Source organism: Eleutherodactylus coqui, chromosome 3, assembly GCF_035609145.1.
Source record: "Eleutherodactylus coqui strain aEleCoq1 chromosome 3, aEleCoq1.hap1, whole genome shotgun sequence".
NCBI lineage: Eukaryota > Metazoa > Chordata > Amphibia > Anura > Eleutherodactylidae > Eleutherodactylus > Eleutherodactylus coqui.
The window spans coordinates 1,383,607-1,401,417 of NC_089839.1; the positions used below are offsets into that span (position 1 = coordinate 1,383,607).

Here is a 17,811-nt window from a genome sequence, read left to right on the forward strand (position 1 = left end):
CCCTGTGTAGTCATGTCTGGTCCCTATATATTAGGACAAGTACTAAGGGTGCCCTGTGTAGTCATGTCTGGTCTATATATTAGGACAAGTACTAAGGGTGCCCTGTGTAGTCATGTCTGGTCTATATATTAGGACAAGTACTAAGGGTGCCCTGTATAGTCATGTCTGGTCTATATATTAGGACAAGTACTAAGGGTGTCCTGTGTAGTCATGTCTGGTCTCTATATATTAGGACAAGTACTAAGGGTGTCCTGTGTAGCCATGTCTGGTCCCTATATATTAGGACAAGTACTAAGGGTGCCCTGTATAGTCATGTCTGGTCTATATATTAGGACAAGTACTAAGGGTGTCCTGTGTAGTCATGTCTGGTCTCTATATATTAGGACAAGTACTAAGGGTGTCCTGTGTAGTCATGTCTGGTCTATATATTAGGACAAGTACTAATGGTGCCCTGTGTAGTCATGTCTGGTCCCTATATATTAGGACAAGTACTAAGGGTGTCCTGTGTAGTCATGTCTGGTCCCTATATATTAGGACAAGTACTAAGGGTGCCCTGTGTAGTCATGTCTGGTCCCTATATATTAGGACAAGTACTAAGGGTGCACTGTGTAGTCATGTCTGGTCCCTATATATTAGGACAAGTACTAAGGGTGCCCTGTGTAGTCATGTCTGGTCCCTATATATTAGGACAAGTATTAAGGGTGTCCTGTGTAGTCATGCCTGGTCTATATATATTAGGACAAGTACTAAGGGTGCCCTGTGTAGTCATGTCTGGTCTATATATTAGGACAAGTACTAAGGGTATCCTGTGTAGTCATGTCTGGTCTATATATTAGGACAAGTACTAAGGGTGCCCTGTGTAGTCATGTCTGGTCTATATATTAGGACAAGTACTAAGGGTGCCCTGTGTAGTCATGTCTGGTCTATATATTAGGACAAGTACTAAGGGTATCCTGTGTAGTCATGTCTGGTCTATATATTAGGACAAGTACTAAGGGTGCCCTGTGTAGTCATGTCTGGTCCCTATATATTAGGACAAGTACTAAGGGTGTCCTGTGTAGTCATGTCTGGTCCCTATATATTAGGACAAGTACTAAGGGTGTCCTGTGTAGTCATGTCTGGTCTATATATTAGGACAAGTACTAAGGGTGCCCTGTGTAGTCATGTCTGGTCTATATATTAGGACAAGTACTAAGGGTATCCTGTGTAGTCATGTCTGGTCTATATATTAGGACAAGTACTAAGGGTGCCCTGTGTAGTCATGTCTGGTCCCTATATATTAGGACAAGTACTAAGGGTGTCCTGTGTAGTCATGTCTGGTCCCTATATATTAGGACAAGTACTAAGGGTGCCCTGTGTAGTCATGTCTGGTCCCTATATATTAGGACAAGTACTAAGGGTGTCCTGTGTAGTCATGTCTGGTCCCTATATATTAGGACAAGTACTAAGGGTGTCCTGTGTAGTCATGTCTGGTCCCTATATATTAGGACAAGTACTAAGGGTGTCCTGTGTAGTCATGTCTGGTCCCTATATATTAGGACAAGTACTAAGGGTGTCCTGTGTAGTCATGTCTGGTCCCTATATATTAGGACAAGTACTAAGGGTGCCCTGTGTAGTCATGTCTGGTCTATATATTAGGACAAGTACTAAGGGTGTCCTGTGTAGTCATGTCTGGTCTATATATTAGGACAAGTACTAAGGGTGTCCTGTGTAGCCATGTCTGGTCCCTATATATTAGGACAAGTACTAAGGGTGTCCTGTGTAGTCATGTCTGGTCTCTATATATTAGGACAAGTACTAAGGGTGTCCTGTGTAGTCATGTCTGGTCTATATATTAGGACAAGTACTAATGGTGCCCTGTGTAGTCATGTCTGGTGTATATATATTAGGACAAGTACTAAGGGTGCCCTGTGTAGTCATGTCTGGTCTATATATTAGGACAAGTACTAAGGGTGCCCTGTGTAGTCATGTCTGGTTCCTATATATTAGGACAAGTACTAAGGGTGCCCTGTGTAGTCATGTCTGGTCCCTATATATTAGGACAAGTACTAAGGGTGTCCTGTGTAGTCATGTCTGGTTCCTATATATTAGGACAAGTACTAAGGGTGCCCTGTGTAGTCATGTCTGGTCTCTATATATTAGGACAAGTACTAAGGGTGCCCTGTGTAGTCATGTCTGGTCTATATATTAGGACAAGTACTAAGGGTGTCCTGTGTAGTCATGTCTGGTCCTTATATATTAGGACAAGTACTAAAAGTGTCCTGTGTAGTCATGTCTGGTCCCTATATATTAGGACAAGTACTAAGGGTGTCTTGTGTAGCCATGTCTGGTCCCTATATATTAGGACAAGTACTAAGGGTGCCCTGTGTAGTCATGTCTGGTCTATATATTAGGACAAGTACTAAGGGTGTCCTGTGTAGCCATGTCTGATCCCTATATATTAGGACAAGTACTAAGGGTGCTCTGTGTAGTCACGTCTGGTCCCCTATATATTAGGACAAGTACTAAGGGTGTCCTGTGTAGTCATGTCTGGTCCCTATATATTAGGACAAGTACTAAGGGTGCCCTGTGTAGTCATGTCTGGTCTATATATTAGGACAAGTACTAAGGGTGCTCTGTGTAGTCATGTCTGGTCTATATATTAGGACAAGTACTAAGGGTGCTCTGTGTAGTCACGTCTGGTCCCCTATATATTAGGACAAGTACTAAGGGTGTCCTGTGTAGTCATGTCTGGTCTATATATTAGGACAAGTACTAAGGGTGTCCTGTGTAGTCATGTCTGGTCCCTATATATTAGGACAAGTACTAAGGGTGTCCTGTGTAGTCATGTCTGGTCTATATATTAGGACAAGTACTAAGGGTGCCCTGTGTAGTCATGTCTGGTCCCTATATATTAGGACAAGTACTAAGGGTGTCCTGTGTAGTCATGTCTGGTCCCTATATATTAGGACAAGTACTAAGGGTGTCCTGTGTAGTCATGTCTGGTCCCTATATATTAGGACAAGTACTAAGGGTGTCCTGTGTAGTCATGTCTGGTCCCTATATATTAGGACAAGTACTAAGGGTGTCCTGTGTAGTCATGTCTGGTCTATATATATTAGGACAAGTACTAAGGGTGCCCTGTGTAGTCATGTCTGGTCCCTATATATTAGGACAAGTACTAAGGGTGCACTGTGTAGACATGTCTGGTCCCTATATATTAGGACAAGTACTAAGGGTGTCCTGTGTAGTCATGTCTGGTCTATATATTAGGACAAGTACTAAGGGTGCCCTGTGTAGTCATGTCTGGTCTATATATTAGGACAAGTACTAAGGGTGTCCTGTGTAGTCATGTCTGGTCCCTATATATTAGGACAAGTACTAACGGTGTCCTGTGTAGTCATGTCTGGTCCCTATATATTAGGACAAGTACTAAGGGTGCCCTGTGTAGTCATGTCTGGTCCCTATATATTAGGACAAGTACTAAGGGTGCCCTGTGTAGTCATGTCTGGTCTATATATTAGGACAAGTACTAAGGGTGCCCTGTGTAGTCATGTCTGGTCTATATATTAGGACAAGTACTAAGGGTGCCCTGTGTAGTCATGTCTGGCCCCTATATATTAGGACAAGTACTAAGGGTGTCCTGTGTAGTCATGTCTGGTCCCTATATATTAGGACAAGTACTAAGGGTGTCCTGTGTAGTCATGTCCGGTCCCTATATATTGGGACAAGTACTAAGGGTGCCCTGTGTAGTCATGTCTGGTCCCTATATATTAGGACAAGTACTAAGGGTGTCCTGTGTAGTCATGTCTGGTCCCTATATATTAGGACAAGTACTAAGGGTGTCCTGTGTAGTCATGTCTGGTCTGTATATTAGGACAAGTACTAAGGGTGTCCTGTGTAGTCATGTCTGGTCTATATATATTAGGACAAGTACTAAGGGTGTCCTGTGTAGTCATGTCTGGTCTATATATTAGGACAAGTACTAAGGGTGTCCTGTGTAGTCATGTCTGGTCTATATATTAGGACAAGTACTAAGGGTGGCCTGTGTAGTCATGTCTGGTCTATATATTAGGACAAGTACTAAGGGTGCCCTGTGTAGTCATGTCTGGTCTATATATTAGGACAAGTACTAAGGGTGCCCTGTGTAGCCATGTCTGGTCTATATATTAGGGCAAGTACTAAGGGTGTCCTGTGTAGTCATGTCTGGTCTATATATTAGGGCAAGTACTAAGGGTGCCCTGTGTAGCCATGTCTGGTCCCTATATATTAGGACAAGTACTAAGGGTGTCCTGTGTAGCCATGTCTGATCCCTATATATTAGGACATGTACTAAGGGTGCCCTGTGTAGTCATGTCTGGTCTATATATTAGGGCAAGTACTAAGGGTGTCCTGTGTAGTCATGTCTGGTCTCCTATATATTAGGACAAGTACTAAGGGTGCTCTGTGTAGTCACGTCTGGTCCCCTATATATTAGGACAAGTACTAAGGGTGTCCTGTGTAGTCATGTCTGGTCTATATATTAGGACAAGTACTAAGGGTGTCCTGTGTAGTCATGTCTGGTCTCTATATATTAGGACAAGTACTAAGGGTGTCCTGTGTAGTCATGTCTGGTCTCCTATATATTAGGACAAGTACTAAGGGTGTCCTGTGTAGTCATGTCTGGTCTATATATTAGGACAAGTACTAAGGGTGTCCTGTGTAGTCATGTCTGGGTCTATATATTAGGACAAGTACTAAGGGTGCCCTGTGTAGTCATGTCTGGTCTCTATATATTAGGACAAGTACTAAGGGTGCCCTGTGTAGTCATGTCTGGTCCCCATATATTAGGACAAGTACTAAGGGTGTCCTGTGTAGTCATGTCTGGTCCCTATATATTAGGACAAGTACTAAGGGTGTCCTGTGTAGTCATGTCTGGTCCCTATATATTAGGACAAGTACTAAGGGTGCCCGGTGTAGTCGTGTCTGGTCTATATATTAGGACAAGTACTAAGGGTGCCCTGTGTAGTCATGTCTGGTCCCTATATATTAGGACAAGTACTAAGGGTGTCCTGTGTAGTCATGTCTGGTCTATATATTAGGACAAGTACTAAGGGTGCCCTGTGTAGTCATGTCTGATCTCCTATATATTAGGACAAGTACTAAGGGTGCCCTGTGTAGTCATGTCTGGTCCCTATATATTAGGACAAGTACTAAGGGTGCCCTGTGTAGTCATGTCTGGTCTATATATTAGGACAAGTACTAAGGGTGTCCTGTGTAGTCATGTCTGGTCCCTATATATTAGGACAAGTACTAAGGGTGCCCTGTGTAGTCATGTCTGGTCTATATATTAGGACAAGTACTAAGGGTGTCCTGTGTAGTCATGTCTGGTTCCTATATATTAGGACAAGTACTAAGGGTGTCCTGTGTAGTCATGTCTGGTCCCTATATATTAGGACAAGTACTAAGGGGGTCCTGTGTAGTCATGTCTGGTCTATATATTAGGACAAGTACTAAGGGTGTCCTGTGTAGTCATGTCTGGTCCCTATATATTAGGACAAGTACTAAGGGTGCCCTGTGTAGTCATGTCTGGTCTATATATTAGGACAAGTACTAAGGGTGCCCTGTGTAGTCATGTCTGGTCCCTATATATTAGGACAAGTACTAAGGGTGCCCTGTGTAGTCATGTCTGGTCTATATATTAGGGCAAGTACTAAGGGTGTCCTGTGTAGTCATGTCTGGTCTCCTATATATTAGGACAAGTACTAAGGGTGCCCTGTGTAGTCATGTCTGGTCTATATATTAGGACAAGTACTAAGGGTGCCCTGTGTAGTCATGTCTGGTCCCTATATATTAGGACAAGTACTAAGGGTGCCCTGTGTAGTCATGTCTGGTCCCTATATATTAGGACAAGTACTAAGGGTGTCCTGTGTAGTCATGTCTGGGTCCCTATATATTAGGACAAGTACTAAGGGTGCCCTGTGTAGTCATGTCTGGTCCCTATATATTAGGACAAGTACTAAGGGTGCCCTGTGTAGTCATGTCTGGTCCCTATATATTAGGACAAGTACTAAGGGTGCCCTGTGTAGTCATGTCTGGTCTATATATTAGGGCAAGTACTAAGGGTGTCCTGTGTAGTCATGTCTGGTCTCCTATATATTAGGGCAAGTACTAAGGGTGTCCTGTGTAGTCATGTCTGGTCTCCTATATATTAGGACAAGTACTAAGGGTGCCCTGTGTAGTCATGTCTGGTCTATATATTAGGACAAGTACTAAGGGTGCCCTGTGTAGTCATGTCTGGTCTATATATTAGGACAAGTACTAAGGGTGCCCTGTGTAGTCATGTCTGGTTCCTATATATTAGGACAAGTACTAAGGGTGCCCTGTGTAGTCATGTCTGGTCCCTATATATTAGGACAAGTACTAAGGGTGCCCTGTGTCGTCATGTCTGGTCTATATATTAGGGCAAGTACTAAGGGTGTCCTGTGTAGTCATGTCTGGTCCCTATATATTAGGACAAGTACTAAGGGTGCCCTGTGTAGTCATGTCTGGTCCCTATATATTAGGACAAGTACTAAGGGTGCCCTGTATAGTCATGTCTGGTCTATATATTAGGACAAGTACTAAGGGTGTCCTGTGTAGTCATGTCCGGTCCCTATATATTAGGACAAGTACTAAGGGTGCCCTGTGTAGTCATGTCTGGTCTATATATTAGGGCAAGTACTAAGGGTGTCCTGTGTAGCCATGTCTGGTCCCTATATATTAGGACAAGTACTAAGGGTGTCCTGTGTAGTCATGTCTGGTCTCCTATATATTAGGACAAGTACTAAGGGTGCCCTGTGTAGTCATGTCTGGTCTATATATTAGGGCAAGTACTAAGGGTGTCCTGTGTAGCCATGTCTGGTCCCTATATATTAGGACAAGTACTAAGGGTGTCCTGTGTAGTCATGTCTGGTCTATATATTAGGACAAGTACTAAGGGTGCCCTGTGTAGTCATGTCTGGTCTATATATTAGGACAAGTACTAAGGGTGCCCTGTGTAGTCATGTCTGGTCTATATATATTAGGACAAGTACTAAGGGTGTCCTGTGTAGTCATGTCTGGTCTATATATTAGGACAAGTACTAAGGGTGCCCTGTGTAGTCATCTCTGGTCCCTATATATTAGGACAAGTACTAAGGGTGTCCTGTGTAGTCATGTCTGGTCCCTATATATTAGGACAAGTACTAAGGGTGTCCTGTGTAGTCATGTCTGGTCTATATATTAGGACAAGTACTAAGGGTGCCCTGTGTAGTCATGTCTGGTCTATATATTAGGGCAAGTACTAAGGGTGTCCTGTGTAGTCATGTCTGGTCTCCTATATATTAGGACAAGTACTAAGGGTGTCCTGTGTAGTCATGTCTGGTCTCTATATATTAGGACAAGTACTAAGGGTGTCCTGTATAGTCATGTCTGGTCTATATATTAGGACAAGTACTAAGGGTGTCCTGTGTAGTCATGTCTGGTCTATATATTAGGACAAGTACTAAGGGTGTCCTGTGTAGTCATGTCTGGTCCTTATATATTAGGACAAGTACTAAGGGTGTCCTGTGTAGTCATGTCTGGTCTCCTATATATTAGGACAAGTACTAAGGGTGCCCTGTGTAGTCATGTCTGGTCCCTATATATTAGGACAAGTACTAAGGGTGTCCTGTGTAGTCATGTCTGGTCTCTATATATTAGGACAAGTACTAAGGGTGTCCTGTGTAGTCCTGTCTGGTCCCTATATATTAGGACAAGTACTAAGGGTGTCCTGTGTAGCCATGTCTGGTCTCCTATATATTAGGACAAGTACTAAGGGTGCCCTGTGTAGCCATGTCTGGGTCCCTATATATTAGGACAAGTACTAAGGGTGTCCTGTGTAGTCATGTCTGGTCCCTATATATTAGGACAAGTACTAAGGGTGCCCTGTGTAGTCATGTCTGGTCCCTATATATTAGGACAAGTACTAAGGGTGCCCTGTGTAGTCATGTCTGGTCTATATATATTAGGACAAGTACTAAGGGTGTCCTGTGTAGTCATGTCTGGTCCCTATATATTAGGACAAGTACTAAGGGTGCCCTGTGTAGTCATGCCTGGTCCCTATATATTAGGACAAGTACTAAGGGTGCCCTGTGTAGTCATGTCTGGTCTATATATTAGGACAAGTACTAAGGGTGTCCTGTGTAGCCATGTCTGGGTCTATATATTAGGACAAGTACTAAGGGTGCCCTGTGTAGTCATGTCTGGTCCCTATATATTAGGACAAGTACTAAGGGTGCCCTGTGTAGTCATGTCTGGTCTATATATTAGGACAAGTACTAAGGGTGCCCTGTGTAGTCATGTCTGGTCCCTATATATTAGGACAAGTACTAAGGGTGCCCTGTGTAGTCATGTCTGGTCCCTATATATTAGGACAAGTACTAAGGGTGCCCTGTGTAGTCATGTCTGGTCTATATATTAGGACAAGTACTAAGGGTGTCCTGTGTAGTCATGTCTAGTCCCCTATATATTAGGACAAGTACTAAGGGTGTCCTGTGTAGTCATGTCTGGTCCCTATATATTAGGACAAGTACTAAGGGTGCCCTGTGTAGTCATGTCTGGTCCCTATATATTAGGACAAGTACTAAGGGTGTCCTGTGTAGTCATGTCTGGTCCCTATATATTAGGACAAGTACTAAGGGTGCCCTGTGTAGTCATGTCTGGTCCCTATATATTAGGACAAGTACTAAGGGTGCCCTGTGTAGTCATGTCTGGTCCCTATATATTAGGACAAGTACTAAGGGTGTCCTGTGTAGTCATGTCTGGTCCCTATATATTAGGACAAGTACTAAGGGTGCCCTGTGTAGTCATGTCTGGTCCCTATATATTAGGACAAGTACTAAGGGTGCCCTGTGTAGTCATGTCTGGTCCCTATATATTAGGACAAGTACTAAGGGTGTCCTGTGTAGTCATGTCTGGTCTATATATTAGGACAAGTACTAAGGGTGCCCTGTGTAGTCATGTCCGGTCCCTATATATTAGGACAAGTACTAAGGGTGCCCTGTGTAGTCATGTCTGGTCCCTATATATTAGGACAAGTACTAAGGGTGTCCTGTGTAGTCATGTCTGGTCCCTATATATTAGGACAAGTACTAAGGGTGCCCTGTGTAGTCATGTCTGGTCCCTATATATTAGGACAAGTACTAAGGGTGCCCTGTGTAGTCATGTCTGGTCCCTATATATTAGGACAAGTACTAAGGGTGCCCTGTGTAGTCATGTCTGGTCTATATATTAGGACAAGTACTAAGGGTGTCCTGTGTAGTCATGTCTGGTCCCTATATATTAGGACAAGTACTAAGGGTGTCCTGTGTAGCCATGTCTGGTCTATATATTAGGACAAGTACTAAGGGTGCCCTGTGTAGTCATGTCTGGTCTATATATTAGGACAAGTACTAAGGGTGCCCTGTGTAGTCATGTCTGGTCTATATATTAGGACAAGTACTAAGGGTGTCCTGTGTAGTCATGTCTGGTCTCCTATATATTAGGACAAGTACTAAGGGTGCCCTGTGTAGTCATGTCTGGTCTATATATTAGGACAAGTACTAAGGGTGTCCTGTGTAGTCATGTCTGGTCCCTATATATTAGGACAAGTACTAAGGGTGTCCTGTGTAGTCATGTCTGGTCCCTATATATTAGGACAAGTACTAAGGGTGCCCTGTGTAGTCATGTCTGGTCCCTATATATTAGGACAAGTACTAAGGGTGTCCTGTGTAGTCATGTCTGGTCCCTATATATTAGGACAAGTACTAAGGGTGCCCTGTGTAGTCATGTCTGGTCCCTATATATTAGGACAAGTACTAAGGGTGCCCTGTGTAGTCATGTCCGGTCCCTATATATTAGGACAAGTACTAAGGGTGCCCTGTGTAGTCATGTCTGGTCCCTATATATTAGGACAAGTACTAAGGGTGCCCTGTGTAGTCATGTCTGGTCCCTATATATCAGGACAAGTACTAAGGGTGCCCTGTGTAGTCATGTCTGGTCCCTATATATTAGGACAAGTACTAAGGGTGCCCTGTGTAGTCATGTCCGGTCCCTATATATTAGGACAAGTACTAAGGGTGCCCTGTGTAGTCATGTCTGGTCCCTATATATTAGGACAAGTACTAAGGGTGTCCTGTGTAGTCATGTCTGGTCCCTATATATCAGGACAAGTACTAAGGGTGTCCTGTGTAGTCATGTCTGGTCCCTATATATTAGGACAAGTACTAAGGGTGCCCTGTGTAGTCATGTCTGGTCTCCTATATATTAGGACAAGTACTAAGGGTGTCCTGTGTAGTCATGTCCGGTCCCTATATATTAGGACAAGTACTAATGGTGCCCTGTGTAGTCATGTCTGGTCTCCTATATATTAGGACAAGTACTAAGGGTGCCCTGTGTAGTCATGTCTGGTCTCCTATATATTAGGACAAGTACTAAGGGTGTCCTGTGTAGTCATGTCCGGTCCCTATATATTAGGACAAGTACTAAGGGTGTCCTGTGTGGTCATGTCTGGTCCCTATATACTAGGACAAGTACTAAGGGTATCCTGTGTAGTCATGTCTGGTCTATATATTAGGACACGTACTAAGGGTGTCCTGTGTAGTCATGTCTGGTCTATATATTAGGACAAGTACTAAGGGTGCCCTGTGTAGTCATGTCTGGTCCCTATATATTAGGACAAGTACTAAGGGTGCCCTGTGTAGTCATGCCTGGTCCCTATATATATTAGGACAAGTACTAAGGGTGTCCTGTTTAGTCATGTCTGGTCTCCTATATATTAGGACAAGTACTAAGGGTGCCCTGTGTAGTCATGTCTGGTCCCTATATATTAGGACAAGTACTAAGGGTGCCCTGTGTAGCCATGTCTGGTTCCTATATATTAGGACAAGTACTAATGGTGCCCTGTGTAGTCATGTCTGGTCCCTATATATTAGGACAAGTACTAAGGGTGCCCTGTGTAGCCATGTCTGGTTCCTATATATTAGGACAAGTACTAAGGGTGCCCTGTGTAGTCATGTCTGGTCTATATATTAGGACAAGTACTAAGGGTGCCCTGTGTAGCCATGTCTGGTTCCTATATATTAGGACAAGTACTAAGGGTGCCCTGTGTAGTCATGTCTGGGTCCCCTGTATATGAGTGATCGGCTTTGTATATACATACAGTTCTCTCCGCTGTAGCTTATCGGACGTATGATGCGCCGGTCCGCTATAATGGGGTCATGTGATCGGTCTGCTGCTCATCCTCACTATAGGTGGGATTCTATATTGCATTTCCTTCTGGCCTATACTTCGGATAAACCCTAAATGGCTGCGGTGGGCAGACGGCTGTGGTCCTTGGAACCAGTTCATTATAGAAATGTGTCTCTCAGAGCAGAAGCAGTTGTGCCCCCCGGCCTGCAGAGACGCGCCCACCCACCCCGATGCCAGCGTACCTTGCAGGGACCCGATACTCACATCCTGGATTTCTTGGATGTACGGGTCTTTCCATTCAAAAACTACGAAAAACAGCTGGTCTCCCTTCTCTGTCGTCGGCCTGCGATCGATGTAGTTTACAACACTGGTCTGCAATGAGACAAGAAGTTAGGGCAATATCACCATCGGGGGCACAAAGCCAATCCGAGGGGGTTCTACTAGAATCACCAGTTATCCCCCACCCACTGGAGCCTAACGGGATGGCGGACAACTGTCTTAGAGAACCGCTCATCCTCCGCACCGGCCACTGCTACCCCCATTACCGAGAGCTCATCCTCCGCACCGGCCACCGCTACCCCCATTACCGAGAGCTCATCCTCCGCACCGGCCACCGCTACCCCCATTACCGAGAGCTCATCCTCCGCACCGGCCACCGCTACCTCCATTACCGAGAGCTCATAGAGCTCATCCTCCGCACCGGCCACCGCTACCCCCATTACCGAGAGCTCATCCTCCGCACCGGCCACCGCTACCCCCATTACCGAGAGCTCATCCTCCGCACCGGCCACCGCTACCCCCATTACCGAGAGCTCATCCTCCTCACCGGCCACCGCTACCCCCATTACCGAGAGCTCATCCTCCGCACCGGCCACCGCTACCCCCATTACCGAGAGCTCATCCTCCGCACCGGCCACCGCTACCCCCATTACCGAGAGCTCATCCTCCGCACCGGCCACCGCTACCCCCATTACCGAGAGCTCATCCTCCGCAGCGGCCACCGCTACCTCCATTACCGAGAGCTCAGCCTCCGCACCGGCCTCTGCTACCTCCAATACCGGGAGCTCATCCTCCTCCGCACCGGCCTCTGCTACCTCCATTACCGAGAGCTCATCCTCCGCACCGGCCACCGCTACCTGCATTACCGAGAGCTCATCCTCCGCACCGGCCACCGCTACCTGCATTACCGAGAGCTCATCCTCCTCCGCTACCTCCATTACCGAGAGCTCATCCTCCTCCGCTACCTCCATTACCGAGAGCTCATCCTCCGCACCGGCCACCGCTACCCCCATTACCGAGAGCTCATCCGAGAGCGCATCCTCTGCACCAGCCACCGCTGCCTCCATTTCGAGAGCTCATCCTCCGCACCGGCCACCGCTACCTCCATTACCGAGAGCTCATCCTCCGCACCGGCCACCGCTACCACCATTACCGAGAGCTCATCCTCCGCACCGGCCTCCGCTACCTCCATTACCGAGAGCTCATCCTCCGCACCGGCCTCCGCTACCCCCATTACCGAGAGCTCATCCTCCTCCGCACCGCCCTCTGCTACCACCATTACCGAGAGCTCATCCTCCTCCGCACCGGCCTCCGCTACCTCCATTACCGAGAGCTCATCCTCCGCACCGGCTACCGCTACCCCCATTACCAAGAGCTCATCCTCCGCACCGGCCACTGCTACCTCCATTACAGAGAGCTCATCCTCCTCACCGGCCACCGCTACCTCCATTACCGAGAGCTCATCCTCCGCACCGGCCACCGCTACCTCCATTACCGAGAGCTCATCCTCCGCACCGACCACCGCTGCCTCCATTACCGAGAGCTCATCCTCCGCACCGGCCACCGCTGCCTCCATTACCGAGAGCTCATCCTCCGCATCGGCCCCCGCTACCTCCATTACAGAGAGCTCATCCTCCGCACCGACCTCCGCTACCTCCATTACCGAGAGCTCATCCTCCGCACCGGCCACCGCTACCTCCATTACCGAGAGCTCATCCTCCGCATCGGCCACCGCTGCCTCAAGTACAGAGAGCTCATCCTCCGCACCGGCCACCGCTACCTCCAGTACAGAGAGCTCATCCTCCGCACCGGCCACCGCTACCTCCAGTACAGAGAGCTCATCCTCTGCACCGGACACCGCTACCGCCATTACAGAGAGCTCATCCTCCGCACCGGCCTCTGCTACCTCCATTACCGAGAGCTCATCCTCCGCAGCGGCCACCGCTACCTCCATTACCGAGAGCTCAGCCTCCGCACCGGCCTCTGCTACCTCCAATACCGGGAGCTCATCCTCCTCCGCACCGGCCTCTGCTACCTCCATTACCGAGAGCTCATCCTCCGCACCGGCCACCGCTACCTGCATTACCGAGAGCTCATCCTCCTCCGCTACCTCCATTACCGAGAGCTCATCCTCCTCCGCTACCTCCATTACCGAGAGCTCATCCTCCTCCGCTACCTCCATTACCAAGAGCTCATCCTCCGCACCGGCCACCGCTGCCTCCAGTACAGAGAGCTCATCCTCCGCACCGGCCACCGCTACCCCCATTACCGAGAGCTCATCCGAGAGCGCATCCTCCGCACCGGCCACCGCTACCTGCATTACCGAGAGCTCATCCTCCTCCGCTACCTCCATTACCGAGAGCTCATCCTCCTCCGCTACCTCCATTACCGAGAGCTCATCCTCCTCCGCTACCTCCATTACCGAGAGCTCATCCTCCGCACCGGCCACCGCTACCTCCATTACCGAGAGCTCATCCTCCGCATCGGCCTCCGCTACCTCCATTACCGAGAGCTCATCCTCCTCCGCACCGGCCTCTGCTACCACCATTACCGAGAGCTCATCCTCCTCCGCACCGGCCTCCGCTACCTCCATTACCGAGAGCTCATCCTCCGCACCGGCCTCCGCTACCCCCATTACCGAGAGCTCATCCTCCTCCGCACCGGCCCCCGCTACCTCCATTACCGAGAGCTCATCCTCCGCACCGGCCTCCGCTACCTCCATTACCGAGAGCTCATCCTCCGCACCGGCCACCGCTACCTCCATTACCGAGAGCTCATCCTCCGCACCGGCCACCGCTGCCTCCAGTACAGAGAGCTCATCCTCCGCACCGGCCACCGCTACCTCCAGTACAGAGAGCTCATCCTCCGCACCGGCCACCGCTACCTCCAGTACAGAGAGCTCATCCTCCGCACCGGACACCGCTACCGCCATTACAGAGAGCTCATCCTCCGCACCGGCCTCTGCTACCTCCATTACCGAGAGCTCATCCTCCGCAGCGGCCACCGCTACCTCCATTACCGAGAGCTCAGCCTCCGCACCGGCCTCTGCTACCTCCAATACCGGGAGCTCATCCTCCTCCGCACCGGCCTCTGCTACCTCCATTACCGAGAGCTCATCCTCCGCACCGGCCACCGCTACCTGCATTACCGAGAGCTCATCCTCCGCACCGGCCACCGCTACCTGCATTACCGAGAGCTCATCCTCCGCACCGGCCACCGCTACCTGCATTACCGAGAGCTCATCCTCCTCCGCTACCTCCATTACCGAGAGCTCATCCTCCTCCGCTACCTCCATTACCGAGAGCTCATCCTCCTCCGCTACCTCCATTACCGAGAGCTCATCCTCCGCACTGGCCACCGCTACCCCCATTACCGAGAGCTCATCCGAGAGCGCATCCTCTGCATCGGCCACCGCTGCCTCCATTTCGGGAGCTCATCCTCCGCACCGGCCACCGCTACCTCCATTACCGAGAGCTCATCCTCCTCACCGGCCACCTTTACCTCCATTACAGAGAGCTCATCCTCCGCATCGGACACCGCTACCGCCATTACAGAGAGCTCATCCTCCGCACCGGCGTCTGCTACCTCCATTACCGAGAGCTCATCCTCCGCAGCGGCCACCGCTACCTCCATTACCGAGAGCTCAGCCTCCGCACCGGCCTCTGCTACCTCCAATACCGGGAGCTCATCCTCCTCCGCACCGGCCTCTGCTACCTCCATTACCGAGAGCTCATCCTCCGCACCGGCCACCGCTACCTGCATTACCGAGAGCTCATCCTCCGCATCGGCCACCGCTACCTGCATTACCGAGAGCTCATCCTCCGCACCGGCCACCGCTACCTGCATTACCGAGAGCTCATCCTCCTCCGCTACCTCCATTACCGAGAGCTCATCCTCCTCCGCTACCTCCATTACCGAGAGCTCATCCTCCGCACCGGCCACCGCTACCCCCATTACCGAGAGCTCATCCGAGAGCGCATCCTCTGCACCAGCCACCGCTGCCTCCATTTCGAGAGCTCATCCTCCGCACCGGCCACCGCTACCTCCATTACCGAGAGCTCATCCTCCTCACCGGCCACCTTTACCTCCATTACAGAGAGCTCATCCTCCGCACCGGCCACCGCTACCTCCATTACCGAGAGCTCATCCTCCGCACCGGCCACCGCTACCACCATTACCGAGAGCTCATCCTCCGCACCGGCCTCCGCTACCTCCATTACCGAGAGCTCATCCTCCGCACCGGCCTCCGCTACCCCCATTACCGAGAGCTCATCCTCCTCTGCACCGCCCTCTGCTACCACCATTACCGAGAGCTCATCCTCCTCCGCACCGGCCTCCGCTACCTCCATTACCGAGAGCTCATCCTCCGCACCGGCCACTGCTACCTCCATTACAGAGAGCTCATCCTCCTCACCGGCCACCGCTACCTCCATTACCGAGAGCTCATCCTCCGCACTGGCCACCGCTACCTCCATTACCGAGAGCTCATCCTCCGCACCGACCACCGCTGCCTCCATTACCGAGAGCTCATCCTCCGCACCGGCCACCGCTGCCTCCATTACCGAGAGCTCATCCTCCGCATCGGCCCCCGCTACCTCCATTACAGAGAGCTCATCCTCCGCACTGGCCTCCGCTACCTCCATTACCGAGAGCTCATCCTCCGCACCGGCCACCGCTACCTCCATTACCGAGAGCTCATCCTCCGCATCGGCCACCGCTGCCTCCAGTACAGAGAGCTCATCCTCCGCACCGGCCACCGCTACCTCCAGTACAGAGAGCTCATCCTCCGCACCGGCCACCGCTACCTCCAGTACAGAGAGCTCATCCTCCGCACCGGACACCGCTACCGCCATTACAGAGAGCTCATCCTCCGCACCGGCCTCTGCTACCTCCATTACCGAGAGCTCAGCCTCCGCACCGGCCTCTGCTACCTCCAATACCGGGAGCTCATCCTCCTCCGCACCGGCCTCTGCTACCTCCATTACCGAGAGCTCATCCTCCGCACCGGCCACCGCTACCTGCATTACCGAGAGCTCATCCTCCTCCGCTACCTCCATTACCGAGAGCTCATCCTCCTCCGCTACCTCCATTACCGAGAGCTCATCCTCCTCCGCTACCTCCATTACCGAGAGCTCATCCTCCGCACCGGCCACCGCTGCCTCCAGTACAGAGAGCTCATCCTCCGCACCGGCCACCGCTACCCCCATTACCGAGAGCTCATCCGAGAGCGCATCCTCCGCATCGGCCACCGCTACCTGCATTACCGAGAGCTCATCCTCCTCCGCTACCTCCATTACCGAGAGCTCATCCTCCTCCGCTACCTCCATTACCGAGAGCTCATCCTCCTCCGCTACCTCCATTACCGAGAGCTCATCCTCCGCATCGGCCTCCGCTACCTCCATTACCGAGAGCTCATCCTCCTCCGCACCGGCCTCTGCTACCACCATTACCGAGAGCTCATCCTCCTCCGCACCGGCCTCCGCTACCTCCATTACCGAGAGCTCATCCTCCGCACCGGCCTCCGCTACCCCCATTACCGAGAGCTCATCCTCCTCCCCACCGGCCCCCGCTACCTCCATTACCGAGAGCTCATCCTCCGCACCGGCCTCCGCTACCTCCATTACCGAGAGCTCATCCTCCGCACCGGCCACCGCTACCTCCATTACCGAGAGCTCATCCTCCGCACCGGCCACCGCTACCTCCATTACCGAGAGCTCATCCTCCGCACCGGCCACCGCTGCCTCCAGTACAGAGAGCTCATCCTCCGCACCGGCCACCGCTACCTCCAGTACAGAGAGCTCATCCTCCGCACCGGCCACCGCTACCTCCAGTACAGAGAGCTCATCCTCCGCACCGGCCACCGCTACCTCCAGTACAGAGAGCTCATCCTCCGCACCGGACAACGCTACCGCCATTACAGAGAGCTCATCCTCCGCACCGGCCTCTGCTACCTCCATTACCGAGAGCTCATCCTCCGCAGCGGCCACCGCTACCTCCATTACCGAGAGCTCAGCCTCCGCACCGGCCTCTGCTACCTCCAATACCGGGAGCTCATCCTCCTCCGCACCGGCCTCTGCTACCTCCATTACCGAGAGCTCATCCTCCGCACCGGCCACCGCTACCTGCATTACCGAGAGCTCATCCTCCGCACCGGCCACCGCTACCTGCATTACCGAGAGCTCATCCTCCTCCGCTACCTCCATTACCGAGAGCTCATCCTCCTCCGCTACCTCCATTACCGAGAGCTCATCCTCCTCCGCTACCTCCATTACCGAGAGCTCATCCTCCGCACCGGCCACCGCTACCCCCATTACCGAGAGCTCATCCGAGAGCGCATCCTCTGCA

The 17,811-nt window shown here is 50.4% G+C and overlaps 1 protein-coding gene across 5 annotated transcripts in view; it reads right to left on the reverse strand.

The window, feature by feature from the left end:
* The window catches only part of PACC1 (proton activated chloride channel 1), a 57,825-nt gene that overhangs the window by 21,578 nt on the left and 18,436 nt on the right, over window positions 1-17,811 (reverse strand). For 4 of the 5 annotated variants that reach the window (XM_066595043.1, XM_066595044.1, XM_066595048.1 and 1 more), the window contains exon 7: window positions 11,452-11,559. In XM_066595043.1, the coding sequence (XP_066451140.1) occupies window positions 11,452-11,559 (108 nt within the window). Of the gene's footprint in view, window positions 1-11,429; window positions 11,560-17,811 lie in introns of all 5 variants that reach the window. The other variant, XM_066595046.1, reaches the window with a different exon arrangement.